The sequence below is a fragment of the Ostrea edulis genome, chromosome 1, assembly GCF_947568905.1.
Source record: "Ostrea edulis chromosome 1, xbOstEdul1.1, whole genome shotgun sequence".
NCBI lineage: Eukaryota > Metazoa > Mollusca > Bivalvia > Ostreida > Ostreidae > Ostrea > Ostrea edulis.
In genome coordinates, this window is record NC_079164.1 from 92,670,981 (window position 1) to 92,693,875 (window position 22,895).

A 22,895-nucleotide genomic window follows, 5' to 3' on the forward strand; every position below is an offset into this window, starting at 1 on the left:
CGAAATTTAGGAGAATCTTTCAAGCACTCCTTGAAATCTATAGTTGGCTTCATGTTCGTTAATTGCCGTGTGCTCTTCAACTCACATGATCCCAGACTGCTTGAAAAACTGTCATGTTTACATTTTCTCAACGAATTGCTTGCCTCCTACTTCCATGTTAATACCCCGTTATCTCGCCAGAGGACGCTTTGAGGTTGCACGAGAGTTCAGTCAGTCGAGATTTGCCTTTACTAAATTGATCCGACTTCCGACTCGTGAAGCCTGTAGACAGTTGGTATGTCAATCACTATTTCTTGATTATTTCAATGAAAAATTCACTGTTTATGTATGCATTTCATTGTCTTTAGATTAATACGATGCATACTTCACAAAACTGGTCCTTCTCTTCATATTTTATGCAGGAAATGCAACCAGAAACGAGAGACCTTGAATAGGTCGTGTCTATTTAACCTTCATGTAGAATAACTCAGTCAAGGTCTAGCCTTGTAATAACCCTAATTTAAGAAAATTACGCATTTTGATTTTTTTAAAATGAAATTGTGATGACATTTCAGACCAGCATATTTCACGTTTAATATAATTTTCAATGTTGCGTCCAGCTTCTTGTAGCCTAATATGGATCATAATAAGACCACATCAGCTTCCATATCATATGTATGGAACGCCATAGCTGCTTAATGTATGGTTTGTCGGAGTCATTACTTGAAGTAGTTAAACTAGTTCTATTATTTTGTGATATGGTGACATTATTATATGATGTGGTACAATGAAGTGTGGATATCTTCCCCTCCCCCCTCCCTAATTCTTTTGTGATTTTTGTGATAAATACTCCAAAATGTGTGGGTTCCCTGTCTATCCCATCCCAATCTCGATTTATGTGATTGTTTCATGCTTTTTGTAAGTTGAAGTGACTTCAAAGATTGGCCTTTACCAGTATAATAAAATACACAAAGGAACAAGCATTTGTAAACAAACATTGGGGCCCGGCTACGGGGCACATTTCCCAAGTAATTGCAATGTTACCCAAGGAATTTTGGCAAGCGACAGATCAGGGAGACGTCATACTACAAGTCTCTTTAACTTAACACTCATCTCATCTCTTTTATTTGTCACAAAATTGCGTGCATTGATCGGACAGGGCGTCTTCTCTTCCTCTGGCAGCCTAAGAGAAGGTAACTGAGTATGAACTTGTTACGCATCGTGTGATTGGTTTGCACTGACACTTGTTTAGATTTTTATGGACCAATCACACAATGTGTAACAAATTAAACACTACTCTAGGATACTCATGATCCAAACAAATACAATAATTACAGTATGGGAATTTACTACATGTTTCAGTTCGATATTTTAATCAATAAATCTTGAGAAGTTATATTAAGTGAAATATCATACAGGCATATGCATTCCATATTATACAATACTTGGTTGATGCTGTCATTATTATCTACTAATTGTTTTGAAACTCACATTTTATTTGATAAGTAATTAAAGACACAAATATCACTGGAGTACTTTTGTTGTTGTGTTTTAATAAAGAGCATTCGGCTCAGTATTTGCATAATCATGAAACACTGGTTTAATATGGTTATTAATGTTCACCATCGTAAGAAATGGAATAAAATTTCCTTATTGGTAGTTATGGACACAAATTTTAAGTGCATGTATACAAATTTTGGAATTTAAAAAATTATATTAAGAACTTAAAACTAAAATGAATAATTATGAAATAAGCATAATTACATGTACATACTTTGCTTTGAACACCATCATTGCTCTCACTGTAATATTGTTTTCAAATGCAAGTAGATTAAGGAGAAAATTTCCAATAAATTTTATTCATCCTGGAAAATGTTTACCTTGATTTAAGAAATTTGGACACTCATTCTGTCTTTTTTCTTTTTTAGGACTAAGGTTTAACCAGATTTTTTTTTCCAAAGTGAGGGATCGAAATAAACTTTTTTTACTACTAGCAAAATTTAGCTTTTTACAAACATTTTTCAATCAATTGCTTTTTTACTGGAATTTAAGAAAACAAACATGCCTCTATATCAAAATATATGGGGGAAAAGTGCTTGTCACAGGGTTGTCACTAACGCAAGAATCTGCGTCCTGGAAGCAGAAAAAATTTGAAACGCAAGTTTATCTGATATGGCGAGTCCCGCTGACGTGTCTCGGACTCCGAGTAGAAGTCATAATTTTACTTGGAAGCCCTGATATTGTGTATTAATTAGAACTCGTAGTAGGAAAAAATCTAGGTAAAACATTACACTCTAGTGAACCGAAATAATACTGGTCACCGAGTTCACAGCGTCCCAATACAACATGTTTGTTTAGCGTCAGTCAATTAGATGCAAATTAGAATATGATATTAAAAAGATAATTAAATAAGAAAGATAACAAAGTGAAAAATATTTTTCCACTGGCAGTTATTTATTAAAGTGATATATAAATGTTTGTCTTCCAGTAACCATTTTTATTGGAATTGAAAGTAGCATAGTTTGTAAACTTTGATAGGCTTTATAGATTGTCGGCAAGCAAAACTAGTATGCATCTATTTTATCACGATGATAATTTGATTAAAATGCTGTTTAATATTGAATAGGGTTGTTATGATGATAGGAGATTCGGGGAAGTAATTCTGTTGACTTGGACTATTAGTTGTCCAAGGCCAAGTGCTTCCAATTTAATTGTCTTATGTAAAAAAGACTCATTAAGCATTCATGGGACTCATCAAATTTTCATGGGACTCAATCTGCTTATAAACCACAAGTCTGGAACTCATCTTCAGTAATTTCTAGTGACAACCAAGATTAGGAATTTTTTCAAAATTGACCATTTAATGAATTATCTTACAACATGTCATTGTTACATGGTGAGGGTCTTGTGATACTTTAGTGTGGCATACTCACTCTGTTAGCATCAATTCAAAATATCTATTCAAGATATTTGGTGATTTCAATAGTCCTTGGGGCTAGTGTCACATTTAACTAATTCTCTGGTGACCAATAAGGTCTGTAGGCCTCTTTTTATGGATTGCATTTTACAAATTTACTTTGTATACATTGCATTGTTAAACTCAAACTGATCTAACCCCTGTGTACACCTAAATACGTTTCATGCCATTTGCTAAATTAAATATGAATCCTTTTAAATTTACATAGAGTTTCTGTCAGAGGCACCATCTTTCCACCATGCCAGTCTCTAAGGTGTTTGCTCGTCAAATTTTTGACAGCAGAGGTAATCCAACAGTTGAGGTGGATATTAATACAGAAAAAGGTGAGTTCAATTTGAACTGTTAAGTAGTCACATTTTTAGGTCACCGGAGTAAACTCGCATGACCTATTGCAATTGATCCATCATCATGCGTTAACAATTGAACATTTTTAACTTCTGATAACTAACATTCCAATTTTTTTCAAATTTGATACAAAGTATCTTTGGAACAAGGCTGACATAAATTGTAAATTTCAGTATTCCTGCACCCCTGGGTCAGGGCAAAAACTGCCAAAAAGTTACCAATTTTCAAAAATCTTCATCTCTAATAAACTCAATGGACAGAATTCATAAGTACACCATGCAACAGTTAAAGGAATTGTCTCATGGGAATAATGATCTAAGCCACGAGTTCAGTTTTGATTAGACTGTCCTGTTAACATTCCATTTGTCCCATAGGAGTAATGATCTAAGCCATAGTGTTTCAAAGAGTTCAGCTGAGCATGCAGAGGTCATTTTGATAAGAGCTAAAAATCGCATCTGTCCAGTTAAAGATTAATCAATGAGTGTAATCTAAATCTGTAATAAAATGTGTTTTGAAATATTTCTGTAGTTATTTGACATGATTTTGTGCCATGCATTATAATGAATAACCATCTGACGGGCATATATTATACGGTGGCGGTGCACTTTATTAATGGATGGTGATATGGCTTTCATATTTCTTGTGTATTCCTTTTGACAAGACCTTTCTTTTTATACCAAGTTTTTGAGCTTTTGATCTTGGAGTATGACCTAATTTTGAAAACTAACTTTGGCCATACATTTGGAATGCTTGATGTTAGGGCTTTCATATTTCACATATGTTTCTATATGACAAGACCTTTCTTTAAGTAGCAAAATCTTCACCTCTTGACCTTGGGGTTTGGCCTACTTTTGAAAAAAATTTACTTTGGCCATACTTCTGAATGGCTAATTCAGGGCTTTTATATTTCACGTGTGTATTCCTTGTGGTAAGACTTTTTTTTGGGTACCAGAAGGACTTTACTGCCATACTGGGGTATCTGTTTCACAAACACATCTTATTACTTAAGGTATGTTCAGAGCAGCTGTACCCAGTGGTGCCTCAACTGGGATATATGAGGCTCTGGAAATGAGAGACAAGGACCCCAAGTTTTATCATGGAAAAGGTAGGAGATATAAATTAGTTCATGCTGTTTAGTACTCACTGAAGATATATACTATTTACATGTAGACTTTGTTATTGAATTTATTAGTGTTTAGTAATAAAGATTAAATTTATTATTGTTTTTTTTTTTCTCTTTTCTTTAATTTTCAGGTGTATCAAATGCCATTAACAATGTGAACAATGTCATTGCACCTGCTCTTGTCAAAGCTGTAAGTTAGCTAACTTTCAATTCATTTGTGATTAACATCATTATTTTGTCTAAGTATTGAATGTCTGGTTAAAAATTGATGACTTTGAAATTCTGTTTGATGTCCAGAACCTGGATGAAGCGGACCAGACAGCAGTGGACAAATTTTTGCTAGATCTGGATAAAACAGAAAACAAAAGTAGGCAGTGCACACACACATATATACTTTAGATAGTAATGGATGAATTTACATGTGTAATTTTCTCCACTGGTAAACTATTTTATATTAGTAATGGATGAATTCACATGTGTAATGTTCTCCATATAGGTAAACTGGGTGCGAATGCCATTCTTGGGGTTTCCTTGGCCATCTGCAAAGCTGGAGCAGCCAAAAAAGTATGTATAATACATGTATCATCAGCAGTTGTCATAATCTCCTTTGCTGCATTGATCATGAGAAAATGTTTGCTTTTGTGCAATAATTTCTATTAATAGGGAGTTCCACTGTATCGCCACATTGCTGATCTTGCTGGAAACAAAGAGGTCATTCTTCCTGTCCCAGCATTCAATGTCATTAATGGAGGCAGCCATGCTGGCAACAAACTCGCCATGCAGGAATTCATGATTCTTCCAACAGGTGTTTTTAATTTCTCATGGATAGTTTAAAGGTTGATGAAGTAAATGATTGTTATGCTTTCATATGAATTACAAGAAATATACAGATTGTGTAAAAAAAAAAAATAATTTAGGGTTCATGGTACTATGGTATTATTTATTTCATATATAGGTGCTAGCTCATTCAAGGAAGCTATGAGAATGGGGTCAGAGGTCTATCATCATCTCAAGTCAGTCATTAAGAAAAAATATGGTCAAGATGGTAAGATTCTCTGTTGTGTTTGACTGAGAAAACCTTTTATCTCGACAGTAATGTAAGGGATGTTAAAACCACGAATGATTCATTTGTAATCTGTAGAAATATTTTTAAAATCTCAATCTTGTTTGCCAGACATTTTGCTGACAATAAATTTACCTGTCTGAACGATGAAATGGACTGTCATTTCCTGCTTGTATCAAGGATTTTTTTTGTGGTAGACCAAACCTTCACAGCGACAGGTCTAAAAAGATATTTCGGAACTTAGGTTTCTTATTTGTCTGATTACAGCCTGTAATGTGGGTGATGAGGGAGGATTTGCACCAAACATTCAGGATAACAAGGAAGGTAGGCATCCCATGTACATGATTATGTTAAAAGTATATATTTTGTCAAGAGATATGAATGAGAAGATCGAGATAAAAATATATATTTTATTAAACATCATTTTGCAACAATATTCAGGTTTGGATTTGCTGGTGGAAGCCATTGAAAAGGCAGGGTACACTGGTAAAATTAAGATTGGCATGGACGTGGCAGCTTCCGAGTTCTTTAAGGAATCCAAGTATGACCTAGATTTCAAAAATCCGAAGTCTGATCCAGCTTCCTGGGTAAGCATGCTTTCTGTTTTATTGCAATGTCATCTTTGGAGCTATTTTGAATTTATTGTCATATAAACCTTGCACCTCAATGTTCAGTAATTATTAAATGTAGAAGATAGTGTGAAGTGGTTGAAATATGTTCATACACAAATATTTTAATTACAGATCAGTTCAAGCCAGTTAGGTGACCTTTATCGTGAGTTCATCTCTAAATATCCCATACTCTCCATAGAGGATCCTTATGATCAAGACGACTGGGAAGCTTACACTAAACTTACAGGGTCTGTCCCAATCCAAATTGTAGGGTAAGTCACCGTTTGATAGAATCTGTCCCAATCCAAATGTAGGGTAAGTCACAGTTTGAGAAGTATTCTAAAGGAATTTTCTACAGTTAATGTGAATGAGAACATATAGCAGGAATAACTGCATATTGATAGTAAATTGCTAGGAGTATTTTCTATAAATTCTTAACATTTAATTTGGAGTGTTTGTGTACATGACGTACAAACTGATTTTACTTTTCAGAGATGATTTGCTGGTCACAAATCCAAAAAGAGTCAGGAAAGGCATTGATACTAAGGCTTGTAACTGTCTGCTGTTGAAAGTCAACCAAATCGGCAGTGTCACCGAGTCTATTGAGGCGTAAGATTTCAGAATTTTATTCTTTTATACTTGCATTGTGTTAGTACAATGATGTTTAGTTACAAGTGTACAAACTAAAACTGATGTGATCATTACAGTTTTACAGTTACACATTGCACTAACAGACGAAGCCGGAGGGGACTTTAGGTGTGCGCTCTGTCAGTCCGTCTGTCAGTCCGACAAACCAGTTATATGCCCTTTTTTAGGTCACCTGAGTGACTTGGGTGACCTATTGTCATTTCTCTTCATCAGTTAACAATATTACATTTTTAACTTCCTCTTGAAAACTACAAGACCCATTGTTACCATTTTTGGTGTGAGGCATCTCTAGGATAAGAGGAATATGACTTGTGAAATTTATTACCTTTCCACCCCTGGGGCCTCATGGATAGGGCTAAATATGCTATAAAAGGCCATATTTTCAAAAATCTTCTTATCTACTTCCACACAAGTTGGAGAAAAACTAAATGCATGATTATGATGTACATGAAGCCCTCTACTAAAAGTGTGAAATTCATGACCCCTGGGTCAGGGGTTCAGGCCCTTGCACAGGGCCAATATGGCCATATAGTGAAGTATTAAATCTTAGAAAATCTTCTCTATATATTTAAGAAAAACTAAATGCATGGTTATGATGTCCTGAAGCTTTCTGCCTAAATTTTGAAATTCATGGCTCCTCGTTCAGGCCCTTGGGAAGGGCCAATATAGCCATATTCTTCTCTACTCCCATATATATTTGACAGGGGTTGAGGTCCTTCCATATATTTGAGAAAAACTGCATGATTATGATGCCCATGAAGTTCTCTACTGAATTGTAAAATTTATGGCTCCTCCTGGATCAGGGATTCAGGCCCTTGGGGGGGGGGGGGGGGGGGGGGGGGGGGGGGGGGGGGGGGGGAATATGGCCACATAATGAAAAAGTCTTTAATCTTAGAAAATATTTTTCTCTACTCCCATATATATTTGACAGGGGTTCAGGCCCTTGGGGGGGGCAATATGGCCACATAATGAAAAAGTATTTAATCTTAGAAAATATTTTTCTCTACTCCCATATATATTTGACAGGGGTTCAGGCCCTTTGGCAGGGCCTATATGGCCATATAGTGAAAAGGTATTAAATATAACTTCCATATATTTGTGAAAAACTGAATTCATGATTATGAAGTTTTCTACTAAATTGTGAAATTCATTGCTCCTGGATCAAGGGTTCAGGTGTCAAAATGAGTTACATGCTTCAAACTTCCATTTTTCCTTGAATGCATATATGAGGCTCTCTGTATGGGCTGTGATACTGAGGTGACTATTAAGGCCCTGGGCTTCTTGAGGCTCTCTGTATGGGCTATGCTACTGAGGTGACTATTAAGGCCCGTGGGCTATGATACTCAGGTGACTATTAAGGCCCGTGGGCTTCTTGTTTTATGGGACCTGGGTGTTCTTGTGCCTAAAGTGTCGTGGGCTATGATACTCAGGTGACTATTAAGGCCCGTGGGCTTCTTGTTTTATGGGACCTGGGTGGTGTTCACGATGATTTTTCATTCTGAATATTACGCGGACAGCTTGACTTAGGGCTGGTAGGGGACAGGTATTGTTATACAATACTTACAGAGTGCTTGTTAATGAGTAATAATTATTCCCATGTTGAGAAGCCACAAATTTCAAATCCCTGTGTCCATTACAGATGGAAAATGTCAAAGGACAACAACTGGGGTGTAATGGTGTCCCACCGTAGTGGAGAGACAGAAGACACATTTATTGCAGATCTTGTGGTTGGTCTGTGTACCGGACAGGTGAGACAGTCAAACATGGCCATGTAGAATTCAAATTTTAAAAACTCGTGCATTGATCAAAGTATGTGATAACAGACCTATTGCTTTTATTCTGCTTTCAGCTTTATTTACGATCAAACATAGCATATTCAGTCAAGCATATCGCTTAGAATAGATCATGAAAGAATGACAAATTTTCATTTTTGCTGTTACTTTGTAGATTAAGACTGGTGCCCCATGCAGATCTGAACGTTTAGCCAAGTACAACCAGATTCTCCGCATTGAGGAAGAACTGGGAGCTGGAGCCAAATTTGCCGGGGAGAAGTTCCGTTACCCATACTAAATCTTAGCATAATCTGTAGACAATTTTGAAGTTTTTGTTGTATTTATGAGATTTCTCATTTATTTGCGTATATTGGGTTATTGATGGCTTCTAAAAACTCGTGACACTATCTCAGAGAAGAACAAGTGAACATTCCAGTAGGTCAGAAAAATCATTATGTCAGCACACTTGATGAATTAAGAACTTGGGTTGATGAAAGTTCTGTACTTCATTATTTCTCTTTGTTGATGTTTGAATGGTGCAGGATGAAAGTTGTTTTGTCTTTTATACTTGTTATGATAACGTAAGGCCAATTAAAATTAATTAATAGATTATCATCCCCACCCATCCTGATTTTTTTTATTTTTGCAAAAATTGTAATTTCAAACAAACTTGCTTACCAGTGATTTGAGTCAATGATTAAAGTCACAGAATGTTGGTTTTATATCTTCTACCAAGGATTCTTTGAATGTTAACTTGATTAACACTTTTTGTGATGCCTTTTGTCATTTTTTTTTCTTGGGAAATATAAAATAAAATATTTTTTTGTGACCCCGGATGATAATCTACTAATTAAATTGAATTGGCCTAATGTTCATGTCTTTATTGTTAGTTGTATATGAAAAACTTCATATATGTAAACTAATTATGAAGTGATGTAATTCCATATACATAAATATAGTGACAATTTGTATAGTACCGTATACCATAGAAATATTACCGGAAGGCACTGTTTGTTTTATGTGAATACGAGAAAATATTCTCTGAATACAAGAAAATATTCTCTAAATATGAGAAAATATTCTCTGAATACGAGAAAATATTCTCTTACCGACACACGTTAGTGCTAGAGTTGATCTCGGAATGGGACAGCTCAAAAACCCTGTCTTTGTCGATATGTGTATGAATGTTGAAGTGAGCCGATGTTGAGATGCGAATGTTGATATTTACGTATGTATAACTATGTTATCTCGATGGCAACTTTGATAGAATGTAGTCGTGTTTTGTTTATCTGTTAATTTTTTGAAATTGTTTTTTTTATATATAGTTGTAATAGAAAGTAGTGACTATGACTGTTGTAGAGAGAATCTGTATGTGTGTGGGATGTAACTACAGGGTATGAAAAGAGGAGTTTGGTACTGATAAATGTTGTAGTGAATAAGTGAATGTTTGAAGGAGTGAAAGTGTGCGAGACTTGTAAAATGTGTGAGTGGGGTTATGTTTTTTAACAAACCCAAACCAGCACAGGAATAGTGCTATGAGTTTCGTCTTCTACTTGCGGGGCCTTGTGGTCATCATCACGCTGTGAAGGCAAACTCACATTTCTGTACACGTCAGTAGTTATATATTATGTGTTATATGTGTTTATCAAAGTTGCCATGGTGATATCTAAATGAAAACGATCACACGAGTTAGATCCTAACACTTATATTGGAGGCCTAAAGTTTCTTGGTCTTTACACTAAATCAAGTGTGCTGTCCTCATGATTTTTTTTATTAGTTGCTTTCATTTTGTTGATTAGTACCCTACTTATAAAAGTTTAAGCTAAAACCTGTTACCCTGCATATTAACTGCGATTAAATATTGTTCTCTTGTGGACTTTGCAAATGTGTTACAAAATAAAAGGCTTTGCTTGAAGTTTTCTTTGTTTTTTTATTGAGACAATCTATACTTATAAATTAACAATTTTTGCCAATAAACTTTGAAACGCTTACTCCAGTCCAGATCTACCGCTTGAACCTTTGATATTGTTTCATACCTGAAGTGAAGTCCATAAGCTATAATAGAATCTGTCTTCATTACTAAATATCGTAAGAGTAATTAAAACCCTACTTTCGTTTTCTATAAACTACCATGAAATAGCAAAAATGAAAGTAAAGTGGCGGATCTAAGCCAGTTTTTTTTAGCTCACCTCAGCTTTTCTGATCGCCTGTTGTCTGTCGTCTGTAAACTTTTTACATTTTCGACTTCTCCAGAACCACTGGGCCAATTTCAACCAAACTTGGCAAAAAGCATTCTTGGGTGAAGGGCTTTCAAGTTCATTCAAATGAAGGGTCATGTCCCTTTCAAAGGGGAGATAATCGCAAAAATAGAATGGGGTCAATTAAAAATCTTCTTGAGAACCACTGGGCCAGAAAAGCTGAAATTTACATGAAGGCTTCCTGATACAGTGCAGATTCAAGTTTGTCAAAACCATTGCCCCCAGGGATTGGATGGGGCCACAATAGGATATAGGAAAAATCTTCTCAAGATCCGCTGAGCTAGAAAAACTGAGATTTACATGAAAGCTTCCTGACATAGTGCAGATTCAATTTTGTTAAAATCATGGCCTCCAGTGGTTGGATGGGGCCACAATAGGGTATCAAAGTTTTACATACATATATATAGGGAAAATCTTCTCAAGAACCACTGAGCCAGAAAAGCTACGGTAATATTTACATAAAAAGCTTCCTGACATAATGCAGATTTAAGTTTGTTAAAATCATGACCCCCGGGGGTAGGATAGGGCCACAAGGGGGATCAAAATTTTACATACAAATATATAGGGAAAATCTCAACAACAACTACTGGGCCAGGAAAGTGGAAATTTACATGAAAGCTTCCTAACATAGTTAAGTTTTTTAAAATCATGGCCCCCGGGCACAGGCACTTGTTTCTGTAAATGACTTATGACCTCTGTAGTATACAGAGGTCATAAGTCATTTACAGAAACAAGTGCCTGTGCCCCCGGGGGTTGGATGGGGCCACAAAAGGGATCAAAGATTTAATGCGAATATATAGGGAAAATCTTTAAATATGAGCCAAGGTGACTCAGGTGAGCGATATGGGCATCTGTTTTTCCTTAAATGACAACTTTTTAAGATAATACGACATGAAGTTAATTCGTTGTTTATGGATGCTTGATTTTACAGAAGAAATAAGTTTTTATAATTGTTGAATAAATAAGATATGCCTGTTCGCTTCTTCAATCCGTGATTTTTATGGAAATTTTCAGAACGAAGCGCGGCAACCTCATACCAATCGCACATTCTTGAACATTTCCGGCAAGCCGAGAAAATGCGATTTCTTTACAATAATTTACGTTTGACGAGAAGAAATGATGTGTATTCATGATTTTGCCCTTAAATTGTCGCACTGGACAAAAACTACCATAAAGTTTCAAATATTGAAATTATGAACAACCGTTCATGTTGTCTTTGGGCAACTATTCGGCATGACTGATTACGATTGCATTCGTAAAATCATTATCTAGTTTTCAATATGGAGAGAGATTTATGTTAAACAAGGAACATTTGATTTGGAGCTCCAAGCAACTTCCTAATAATCAAATTTTATTTACTGTATATGATATCAATAAATATAACATAACTAATGCACGCAATTATTCAAATATTTTTCTTAAATTATTTGAATTAAAGACATTATCGTTAATTCAATTATTCTGCGCAACAATTCAAACGCTCAAGTCCTCCCTCTATGCAATATTATTTAATTCTGATCTAGTTATGCTTATTTTAGATGAGATTCTTACTGGTAGATTTCTATATGATTCTTGTTTAGTGTTGTTTAAAGGTTGATCTTGTGATAAAGACCGTTTTAATGTTCGTGGACCAATTTCAGGATTCTTTTATGTTAAATCGCCATTCACAGGTTTGAGGTACATATAAAATATATTTATTTCTAATTCGGAGTCGTACATGTAAATTATGAACAAAGCAATATTTGTAGCCTTACCATACAAGTGGTATCGTACTTGTGTATTAAATTCTACACCAGCAGTGCAAGAATTAATTGGTAAAAGAGGCACTCTGCTTTACAGTATGAGCCGAGGGTGTTCACAAATACCACTATTTTTCATTAAAAACATGTGTTTGGTTTAAAAAAAGAAAAAGAAGAGTTATCTGTATTTCCTTCTGTGATTTATCAATAAAGGGATATGTTTATGTCGTGAAGGGGGGGGGGGGGGTAGTAACAATGAGAGGGAAACCTCATATCCGGATTTGATATGAAAATCACTGGACTGCAGATTTATCATCACACCAATTTGTTGACTGATAAGATATCAATCATTGCTTTCATACAGATAAAGGAAGTTGGTGTACATATCGCACGAACAGTGCTTAATTGTCAAACACCAATGGACATGTACTGCTTAATATTGTGAGGAATATGGAATTCAATGAGAAAGCTCATTTATTTAATACCGAAAGGGGTCAAAGTAATATAAGAAATTATGAGGGGATTATAGAAACCACCCATACTGGCTCGGATGAGTATGCTTATGACAATACCTCGTTTGCCACCGATTACGAGGAACTGGAGTCTGGCGGGATCGAGGGTAAGAACAAAACAAAGGTCTCTGACAGGATGTAGCTCTATCGGCTTAATCACCTATTGTGGGGGTTAGTTGTTGTTTTTTTTTTTTTTGTTGTTGTTTTGTTGTTGTTTTTTTTAAGATAATTGTCGTTAATTTTTAAAAAGAAATCAGATCGATTCAGGATTTATCGGGGCGGAATTTTAAATGACAAAACAAAGGTCTCTGACAGGATGTAGCTCTATCGGCTTAATCACCTACTCTAATTTTCATAGGTATGTATGTGTGGTTAGTTGTTGTTTTTTTTTTTAGATAATTGTTGTTAATTTTTAAAAAGAAATCAGATCGATTCAGGATTTATCGCGGCGGAATTTTAAATGACCACCCATATTATTTATCATCAGCTACCTTCTACATTGTATAGTACTACAATCGCTAGGTATGGACCTTGTTTCATGCCCAAACCCTCACTGGTAGGTCGTTTTGAGGTAATTGGATACATTTCATACGATTGCAGATTCTAGCAGTGGCAGGAATGTCGGCGAAGCTGAATCGGCCTCTGATATTTTATACCGGCTTCGTTATGGTTTCCTTGACCCCGAGTGAGTATAACAATGAAGTATCGTCTGCCAGACTCCTGTAACGAAGTTTTCATCGATATATGTACCCAAATATGAATTCACACCCAGAGAGAGATTCACCAGTATATATTTCTGTTACATTTAGATTGGATTCGAAACAACTTGTCACAGAAGTACAGTCTCGTCTAACGGGACAAGACAAACTAAAATTCAAAGAAGACATTCTAGAAGGGATCAGGGAGATTCCTTTGTCAATGAAGCAAAAATTAGAACTTCGGGGGTTAGAAATGATTTTGAAATTCTTTTTTAAAAATCTCCATTAACATTATTTTTATATAGTATTTCTAAAAAGTTTAATTTTTTGACAATATCTTTACGCAGAATACTTACGACAGACCACGTAAACAGACGACAGGAACAAAACCCGAAGAAGTACATCAAATCCCGTGTAAGACTTCAAAGGATCTTATACCAAATAAAACGTCAAATTGCATTCATCACCTTACTATTTTACCAGTAAGTCTCTATTTTCTCCTTTATTTCCCTATAGACAAGGAAAAGCACAGTCCCCCTGTATCTGTGGGAGTCATCGATAACGAAATTAACAGGTGCGCAAAAAAAAATGTCTGTTACATCGGGGAAAGAGCAATGGACAAATCCGTTTTCTTATAGACACGAGCAAACACGAGCTTGCCTGATAAAAAGGAAACATAACACTTTGAGAGACTCTGGTAGACTGAACACGTTGAATTTTTGCTTTCAGCTTACTTCGGTAGCACGGTTGCCTCTTATTTCACGTTTCTGAGAACTCTGTTTTACCTGAACCTGCTGACAGGCATCGTTTTATTTTGCTTCACTGCTGTTCCACAGGTGAGAACCTTCTGTGAAAACATGAATGGTACAGTGCAGCTAATTTATTGACCGCCTTTCTAAGTCAGCGTTTTTGTTTGTTCATAGATCACCACGGGGGAGTTTTTGGATAGTGATATGGAAGAACGCAATGCTTCAGGACATTTTGTAAGTGCGTGCGTCAGTGAGAGAGAGAGAGGGGGGGGGGGTGCAAGTAGGGATAGAGAAAAAGTAAAAACCTTAAGTACAAGGATATCATCTCTTTCATTTTAGGCTGAACTGTCTTACAGTCTACTCTTTTACGGGATTTACAGGGATGATTCCGATCAAGTGAAAGGATTCGACCTTGCACTGTCCTACTTTTTGACCTGGGTCTCTGTTAACCTTGTTACTGTATTGTATCTCGCATCAAGGTTTGTCGACATTTTCAAATAAACCATCTTCAAATAGATCCGCCTTGAGTTACAAGTCTTGACCAATAAATCAGATTTTTAACAACTGTTTAGAAATTGAGAAAGTCTTTCATCATTGCTTTTACCAGCATGTACGTGCGCTACAGAAAAAGCAAACTGTCCGACATGGGGAGTGATTTTCCATTCACGTGGTCCACGCTTTGTTACTTTGACTTCACCATCAACAGTAAGGAAGGCGTAAAAGACCACCTAAAAGCATTTTGCACCGATTTAAAAGTGAGCATTTATTAATCACACCTACTAATAATATCACACCCACTAATAACATCACACCCACTAATAATATCACACCCACTAATAACATCACACCCACTAATAATATCACACACACTAATAACATCACATCCACTAATAATATCACACCCACTAATAACATCACACCCACTAATAACATCACACCCACTAATAACATCACACCCACTAATAGCATCACACCCACTAATAATATCACACGCACTAATAACATCACACCCACTAATAGCATCACACCCACTAATAATATCACACCCACTAATAACATCACACCCACTAATAGCATCACACCCACTAATAATATCACACCCACTAATAACACCACACCCACTAATAACATCACACCCACTAATAATATAACACGCACTAATAACATCACACCCATTAATAACATCACACCCACTAATAACATCACACCCACTAATAACATCACACCCACTAATAACATCACACCCACTAATAACATCACACGCAATAATAACATCACACCCACTAATAATATCACACGCACTAATAACATCACACCCACTAATAGCATCACACGCACTAATAACATCACACCCACTATATGTAATAACATCAAACTTATAATAATAATAAACCCCATTGATTTCGTTCGAAACCTATAGAAATCCCGCTCACGATAGAGAATGTCATTTTATTTCCAAGGAGAAAATCCGAGAAGAGAAGTCTTTAGAAGTAGTTGATTGGTTAAAAAGGTAGGTACAATAAATTTCCGAATTGTGTGGACACAACAGTACATGTATAACATAATGGTGAGTCGTACCAGACTCTCGTTCGTGCAAAGTCTCGAGAGCGAGAATCCGGGGGAAGCGAGACTAAACATATACATATGTAATTGACTGTTTCAGACTAAGGATGTACTTTGGGCGATTGGTCAGCAATATACTAGTCTTGGGTTTGCTGGGAGGGAGTGGTTACTTGATTTATTACGTAGCCGACCAGGATACGGACATGAAAAATACTAGTATACAAGTGGAGGACGAACCACAGGAATTGATAGAGAAAATCTATGAACGCTATCGGGCAAGTCCCTTTTTTTCCTTATTCATAAAGGAAACTTTTGGATCAAACACTCACACATCCACAGAAATCAGAACTCTGTGGTTTGCTAAGATGTTATTTTAGCCCACGCAACAAAGTTGCGGGGAGGGTATAATGTTTTGACCCGTCCGTCAGTCTCTTTCTAGTCAGCGCAACTCCTCTGAGACCGTTTGGCAGAATTTCGTGAAACTTTGTAGTTAATAAGGACACGCTGAGTAGATGTACATATCCCCGAGAAATTCTGATTCAATATTTGTTCTGGGAGTTATGCCTCTTTTGAACTTAGAATTTCGAGCCCACCTGTCCTGCTTTTGTCAGCGCAACTCCTCTGAGACCACTTTACAGAATTTCGTATAACTTCGTAGGTAACAAGGACACACTGTGTAGATGTGCATATTTGCAGTAAATTCTGATTCAGTAATTTTTCTGGGAATTATGTCCCCTTTTAATTTAGAATCCGTCTGCCCTGTTCTTGCAGTAATGTATACCATTTACCACAATTATGTTGGTTTTGGTATGTCTGGATGGAGGTTTGTGGTCATTGAAACATCTTGTTGACATTGTCATGTTTTGATTTCTAGTTGGCGGTTGTTGTTGCCTTTCTGAAGCTGTCTGTTCCAGTTATCTTCGAACTTCTGGTAAAAATAGAAAGCTATCATCCTCGTACGGAATTCAAATTTACCCTTGCAAGGTGAGATGTACCGTTATATATTTGCTTATAGGAGTTATGAGATTGATCATTGTTTGTTATCTTCACTTTGCATTTAAAATACCCCCGGTATTATCGAACGTGACATTCCTTCAACCCTTTAATCAAATTTATAACTTGCTTTATTTATTTCAGAACAACTTTCTTCTATTACGCAAGTCTGGTTGTGTTTATCACGTCACTCACCAAGAAGGCAAAATGTGCCGACAAACAAAACTCACAGACAACGACGGTAACTAGCATTTTAGGATGAATAAAAAAACACAAAGGGTGTGCAGCTGTAATAAACTCTTCTCGATTCGGTGAAAGCGTCAGTCCAAATATCTAACCAAGCCGAATCTTAGCTGAGATTAGTACTCAATCTGAAGTTCAAGTCTTCTTTTATTTGATCAGTCAATATCTGAGCAAATTCTCAGACTCTTAAGTCCAAATTTCGACTTAAGTTTATTTCGAAAAGTCCAGGTCGGGTTTTGTTTCTTTTTGGTCTGGTTCTTGTTTCTGTTTGGTATGTTTTCTTGGTTCTATTTTTAGACACCAGTGAATGGTACCTTTCCTACTAGTGCTTCTGCTGATGTCACCTCTGTCACACCGTTCAACATATCCACCGACAGTAGCAAGACTTTGTTTTGTTGTTGGGAAAACGATGTGGGAGAAGAAATTTTCAAGTTGATCTTGGTGGATCTAGGGGTGTGTATAGCTGTAGGATTGCTGCTCCACGTTTTAAAGGCCATCTTCATCAAGACCAAAACATGCTGTTGCAAGGTGAGTAGTCTTATTTCCCCGCAGGTGAGTAGAGGATTAGAGCTGTAATGTAGGTTGTCTGATTTCCCCGCAGGCGAGTAGAGGATTAGAGCTGCAATGTTGGTTGTCTGATTTCCCCGCAGGCGAGTACATGTATAATGTAGGTTGTCTGATTTCCCCGCAGGCGAGTAGAGGATTAGAGCTGCAATGTGGGTTGTCTGATTTCCCCGCAGGTGAGTAGAGGATTAGAGCTGTAATGTAGGTTGTCTGATTCAACAGCAATTTCCAGCCTTAAATTTTAAACAATCTTCAATTTTCCCGAAATTTAGTTATGTCCATGTTGAAATTTACATGTATTTTTTCTCTCTCCAAAGGATGCAGGGACTACTTTCGATTATGGCGTCACACAGTTTTCATGTATTCATGAATTATTTGATAGCATGAACACGTCAATGATGATTGTTAATGCCTCAACACTTGCGTTTTATAGATGAACTACAGCGAGTTTGCAGTGACTTCTAATGTTCTGGATTTAGTATACGGGCAGGGACTTGTCTGGCTGGCGCTCTACTTCTCACCATTAATGGCACTGGTAGCGACCGTCAAATTATTCATTGTGTTCTACTTCCGATATCTCGTTGCACGTTTTGCCAATACTCCGCCCAAGAACATGTTCCGGGCGTCCCGATCTGGCAGTTTTTACCGGTTCCTGTTGCTGCTGACGTGGATTCTGTGCTGCGTCCCTGTGGTCTATATTCTTATCCAGTAAGTTGTCTTTTTGTAACCAAATGACGTATTCAGTTTTTCAAAGTCTAGAGTTACTAATTATAGGCCTGTATGTATAGTGACATCCTTTCAGTGTTTTTGTCTTAGAGCTCCTCCAATTCCTAGTCCTCAGTGACCAAGTCTTGTCTTTATTTTCTCTTCAACACTGTAGATCAATAAATCAACAGTTTCAAATACATGTACATGTAAATAAGTTATCAATCATTAAATGAATAAATTCTACTACATTTTTGGGACGTCAGGAAGACGCCATCTTGGGATTGTGGTCCGTTTAAAGAGAAGGAGAGGGCTTACAAAGTGATAGATCTGTTTGACACCCTGGATGACCTTCCTAGCTGGTTGGACTGGATCAAGGACGCCCTGGATTACATCGGCACCGCCATTGTTATCGTTCCCGTTATAGTAATTTTAATGTAGGTCCAAATAACACAATTATTCGATAATAGATAGCATGCACCATATACGATAAATTGTTTTGATCAAAGTAATAAAAGTTATAAATGTAGCTGCCAGTACAGAACGGAGATTTTAGTTCATCATATTAAGGATGTATGCTACACCAGTGAAATTTGATATGGATGAAAAGTGGAGGATATGTACAAACTATATTTTGAAATTGAAAACTTTCAAATTTACTTTATTTAGTCAAAAAATGCAGTTTTGGTAAAAAGCAATCTGGAAAAAAAACTTAAAACCCCTGCTGGACTCGAACCCGCGATCTACAGTTGAGCAGTCGACGTGCTAACCTACTCAGCTAGACAAAAACAATGTAAATGAATAGATAAATATTGCTAATATTCATATTTTCATCCATGTTTTAAAAGGAAGTCAGCCATTATAACCATGTAGAGTACCTCCTTAAAGTTTTTTAAAAGTTTGTAACCATCTAAAAATGACATGTCCCCAGCAGGTCGCCGTGCGCGCGTTCTCCGTACAGGGGTGTTAGAAGAAAACAGACCTGCTTCAAGGCTCACGAGTCTCCCTCCGCCACTAGTAGTCCGGTCAATGGACCGCCAAATCAACATTTACTCAAATAATGAAGACATCTTCAATTAAATTATCTAAAAGATCTCCAGTGGAGGATCCTGAATTTTACCATAAGGGAGAGTGTCCTTACTGTCTTAATATCTTCACGGAAAAAGGAAGATTCGTGGATTACGCTTTGGGATTATTATACAATGTACTCAGATACTGGGGGCTATGGTTGAAGCCACGAAGTCAAAGAATTTTGCGTTTCATATTAGCTGTATGTAGGATTAAAGAAAACCCCGAGTCCGTCTTCGATCTCTTTAAAGGATAATGCTTTTCATTGCTAGAGATATCAAAATTTTAATTATTGCGTGCTTTCACAGGATAAATTTTATCAATGCACGCCATAAACGAAATAATGACATAAAAGGGCACAATAATTCATTAAGAGGGAACAACAGTTTTTAGTTCACCTGAACTTAATCCGAGATATAAGCGGGGGTAAGAGTCAGAGGAATCTCGGATTAACCTGAACTGAGAGCTCACGTGAGCCATTCTGATTATGTGTTGTCCGTCGTATATAAACTGTTTACATTTTCATCGTCTCTAAAACAGCTGGACCGATTTCAATCAAATTTGGTACACATCATCCATTGGTGAAAGGGATTCAAGTTTGACTTTCTTTTCTTTTTTCCCCTTTCTTTTTATATCATGTATTCATATTTAGGTAATAATTTTATCACTAATTAGATGTGACTTATGCTATATTTTTCCCCTTTTCCTTTTATATCGTATTCATGTTTAGATACTAATTTTAGATGTTAATTTTATGTTTGTGCATATGTTTTAATGCAGGACCACAATGGAAACTTAACTATATGCTAATTTGTGTTATCCTGGATAAATAAAGGCTATTATTAAGGACCATGCCCACTTCAAATGGGAGATAATCACGAAAATGAAAAAATAGGGTGGGTATATTTAAAAATCTTCTTAAGAACCACTGGGCTAGAACAGTTGGCATGAAAGCTTCCTAGCATAAAGCAAGTTTGTTCAAATCATGGCCCCCGGGGTAGGATGGTGCCACAATAGGGGATTAAAGTTTACATGCAAATATATAGGGAAAATCTTTAAAAACCTTCTTTTAAAAAGAACCATTGAGCCAGATCCATTATATCTTGTTTAACGTCTCTCTCGTAATTTTTTCACTCGTATGAAGACGTCACTAATACCGGTGAAGGGCTTCAAATTTAGACCTTTACTCGGCGGTTACGGCCATTGAGCAGTGAGGGTTCTTTAGCGTGTCAGACCTACTGTGACACGGGACATTCTTTTTAAGGTCATCTCCGAGGACTAGTGACATTCACACCTGATTCCGAACGTTTGGCGATGGAACTGTCACTACCTGTTTTAACGTCTTAGGTCTGTCACGGCCAAGATTCAAATCCCGGTCTTCCGCATGCGGGGCGAACGCTCTAACCTTTATATCACCGCGGCGGTTCATTGAGCCAGAAAAGTTGACATTTACACCATCTTCGCTAGCCAAGGGTTTACGATCCGCTCCGCTTCTCTACAAAGCAGCGGAGCGGATCATAAACCCCTGGCTAACGAAGATGAGAGCAGATTCAAGTTTGTTCAAATCATGGCCCCTGGGGCTAGGGTGGGGCCATAATAGAGGATGAAATTTTTACCAGGGAATAAATAGGAAATTTTTTCTCAAGAACCCCTGAACCAGAAAAGTTCAAATTAATATGAAAGCTTCCCGACATAGTGCAGATTCAAGTTTGTTCAAATCACATTCTCTGGGAATAGGGTGTGGCCACAATGGGGAATCAAAGTGTAATATGCTGATACATGGGATTTTAAAAAATATATATATCTTGAACTTAGCAAGGGCTTTCATATTTTGTATATATATTTTTTACGGAACGACCTTTCATGTGATGCAATGGTGTGTGATCCTATGGCCTTGACCTGTAAATTTGACCTACGTTTAATAAAAATCTTACCTATACAATATATCCTGAACTATTGAAGATAGATCTTTCATATCTTGTATATATATTTCTTATGCCAAGACCTTTCATTTCAGATCATAACCTTTGACCTATTACATGTAAATACATTCGGAACTACTTCAGGTGGAGTTTTTATATTTTGTATATATATTCTTTATGGCAAGACCTTGTACACGATGGTGTTTGATCTACTTTTAAAAAAACCCAACTCCCTGACCCATTCAATACCTCCTGAAACTATGTAAGGTAGGGCTTTCATATTTTATATATAGGTTCTTTACGGCAAGACATTATCATTTGTGAGGCTTGACCAGGAAGTTTGACTTGCTTTTAAATAACAAAAATCTTACCTATTTCAAAACATCTGAACTATTTAAGATAAGAGCTTTTATGCTCTGTATATAGATTCCCTATGGTAAGGTCTTCACTCTTCATATACCATGATCCATGACTTTGGTCTTATCCAGAACATCAAGATCATATTAGTCATAGTAATGTTGATTCATCTATGCGTTATGTGAATTCATTTTCAGTTACCTTTGGGGCTAGGTTGGGGCCATACGGAAGCCGATAGGTGCCACGGTATAGAATTAATATTTATTTAACTGGCGGCCGCCTCTTATTATCTGGCGGCCGCCACTTATTAACTGGCGGCCGCCATATAAATTAACTGGCGGCCGCCACTTATTATCTGGCGGCCGCCATATAAATTAACTGGCGGCCGCCAGTTATTTTATCTGGCGGCCGCCACTTAATTCATATATGGAGGCTGCCAATTGCAAAAACAATGTAATTTAGAATAGTAGTCAAACACGCAGCATCGTTTTTCAAAGTGTATAGGGACAGTCGGAGGAGAAATTGTCTTCTACAATTGTTGACAAGCAAAAAAGGAACCTAAAATGTCTCTTTTGTCCAAACTTCGTACTCCTAAATTGGAGGGAGGGGGCTCCGTTCATTCTTCAATTGATCAGTTCATTCATTATTACATTTTTACCATTCATTACTACCACCAAAAGAGTGGGGTGGGGTGGGGGCCAATCCGCCAATTAATCTTATTTCACATGTGAAAATAATTATAGTTTGCATGTGAAAATAATAGAAATTGACGTTGTCAAAAAATGGAGGGTCAGCCCCGTGGTTCTACGTATTTAACAGTACAATCGAAACACAATGATTTAATGCTCTTAATTGTATATATATATATCACATACATATTACTAAGCATTGGGAAGGGTTGCACCCTTTTCATTTTGAGAGAGAGATAGAGAAAGAGAGAGGAATTGAATAACTGGTGACAACCATATAAATGATTTAATTTGAGTCTCGGCCACCATATAAATTA

General features: G+C 36.7%; 2 protein-coding genes across 8 annotated transcripts in view; one reads left to right on the forward strand and one right to left on the reverse strand.

Moving 5' to 3' along the window:
* Nucleotides 1–137, reverse strand: part of LOC125673869 (arf-GAP with coiled-coil, ANK repeat and PH domain-containing protein 2-like) — a 78,128-nt gene extending 77,991 nt beyond the window's left edge. For all 7 annotated transcript variants that reach the window (XM_056166246.1, XM_056166237.1, XM_048910800.2 and 4 more), the window contains exon 1: nt 1–137. In XM_056166246.1, coding sequence (XP_056022221.1) covers nt 1–53 — 53 coding nt within the window. In that variant the 5' untranslated portion in view covers nt 54–137.
* LOC125664150 (uncharacterized) overlaps nt 121–22,895 on the forward strand; it is a 25,198-nt gene continuing 2,423 nt past the window's right edge. Inside the window, exons 1-30 of the mRNA XM_048896749.2 lie at nt 121–274; nt 3,165–3,279; nt 4,311–4,406; nt 4,556–4,614; nt 4,722–4,791; nt 4,921–4,988; nt 5,088–5,229; nt 5,380–5,469; nt 5,755–5,811; nt 5,929–6,074; nt 6,231–6,370; nt 6,591–6,707; nt 8,386–8,494; nt 8,694–8,813; nt 12,921–13,134; nt 13,628–13,712; nt 13,837–13,971; nt 14,073–14,139; nt 14,242–14,299; nt 14,455–14,561; nt 14,649–14,708; nt 14,814–14,953; nt 15,082–15,229; nt 15,935–15,984; nt 16,138–16,312; nt 16,912–17,021; nt 17,175–17,271; nt 17,571–17,801; nt 18,271–18,545; nt 18,809–18,979. Of these exons, the coding sequence (XP_048752706.2) occupies nt 155–274; nt 3,165–3,279; nt 4,311–4,406; nt 4,556–4,614; nt 4,722–4,791; nt 4,921–4,988; nt 5,088–5,229; nt 5,380–5,469; nt 5,755–5,811; nt 5,929–6,074; nt 6,231–6,370; nt 6,591–6,707; nt 8,386–8,494; nt 8,694–8,813; nt 12,921–13,134; nt 13,628–13,712; nt 13,837–13,971; nt 14,073–14,139; nt 14,242–14,299; nt 14,455–14,561; nt 14,649–14,708; nt 14,814–14,953; nt 15,082–15,229; nt 15,935–15,984; nt 16,138–16,312; nt 16,912–17,021; nt 17,175–17,271; nt 17,571–17,801; nt 18,271–18,545; nt 18,809–18,979 (3,572 nt within the window). The 5' untranslated portion in view covers nt 121–154. The remainder of the gene's footprint in view (nt 275–3,164; nt 3,280–4,310; nt 4,407–4,555; nt 4,615–4,721; nt 4,792–4,920; nt 4,989–5,087; nt 5,230–5,379; nt 5,470–5,754; nt 5,812–5,928; nt 6,075–6,230; nt 6,371–6,590; nt 6,708–8,385; nt 8,495–8,693; nt 8,814–12,920; nt 13,135–13,627; nt 13,713–13,836; nt 13,972–14,072; nt 14,140–14,241; nt 14,300–14,454; nt 14,562–14,648; nt 14,709–14,813; nt 14,954–15,081; nt 15,230–15,934; nt 15,985–16,137; nt 16,313–16,911; nt 17,022–17,174; nt 17,272–17,570; nt 17,802–18,270; nt 18,546–18,808; nt 18,980–22,895) is intronic.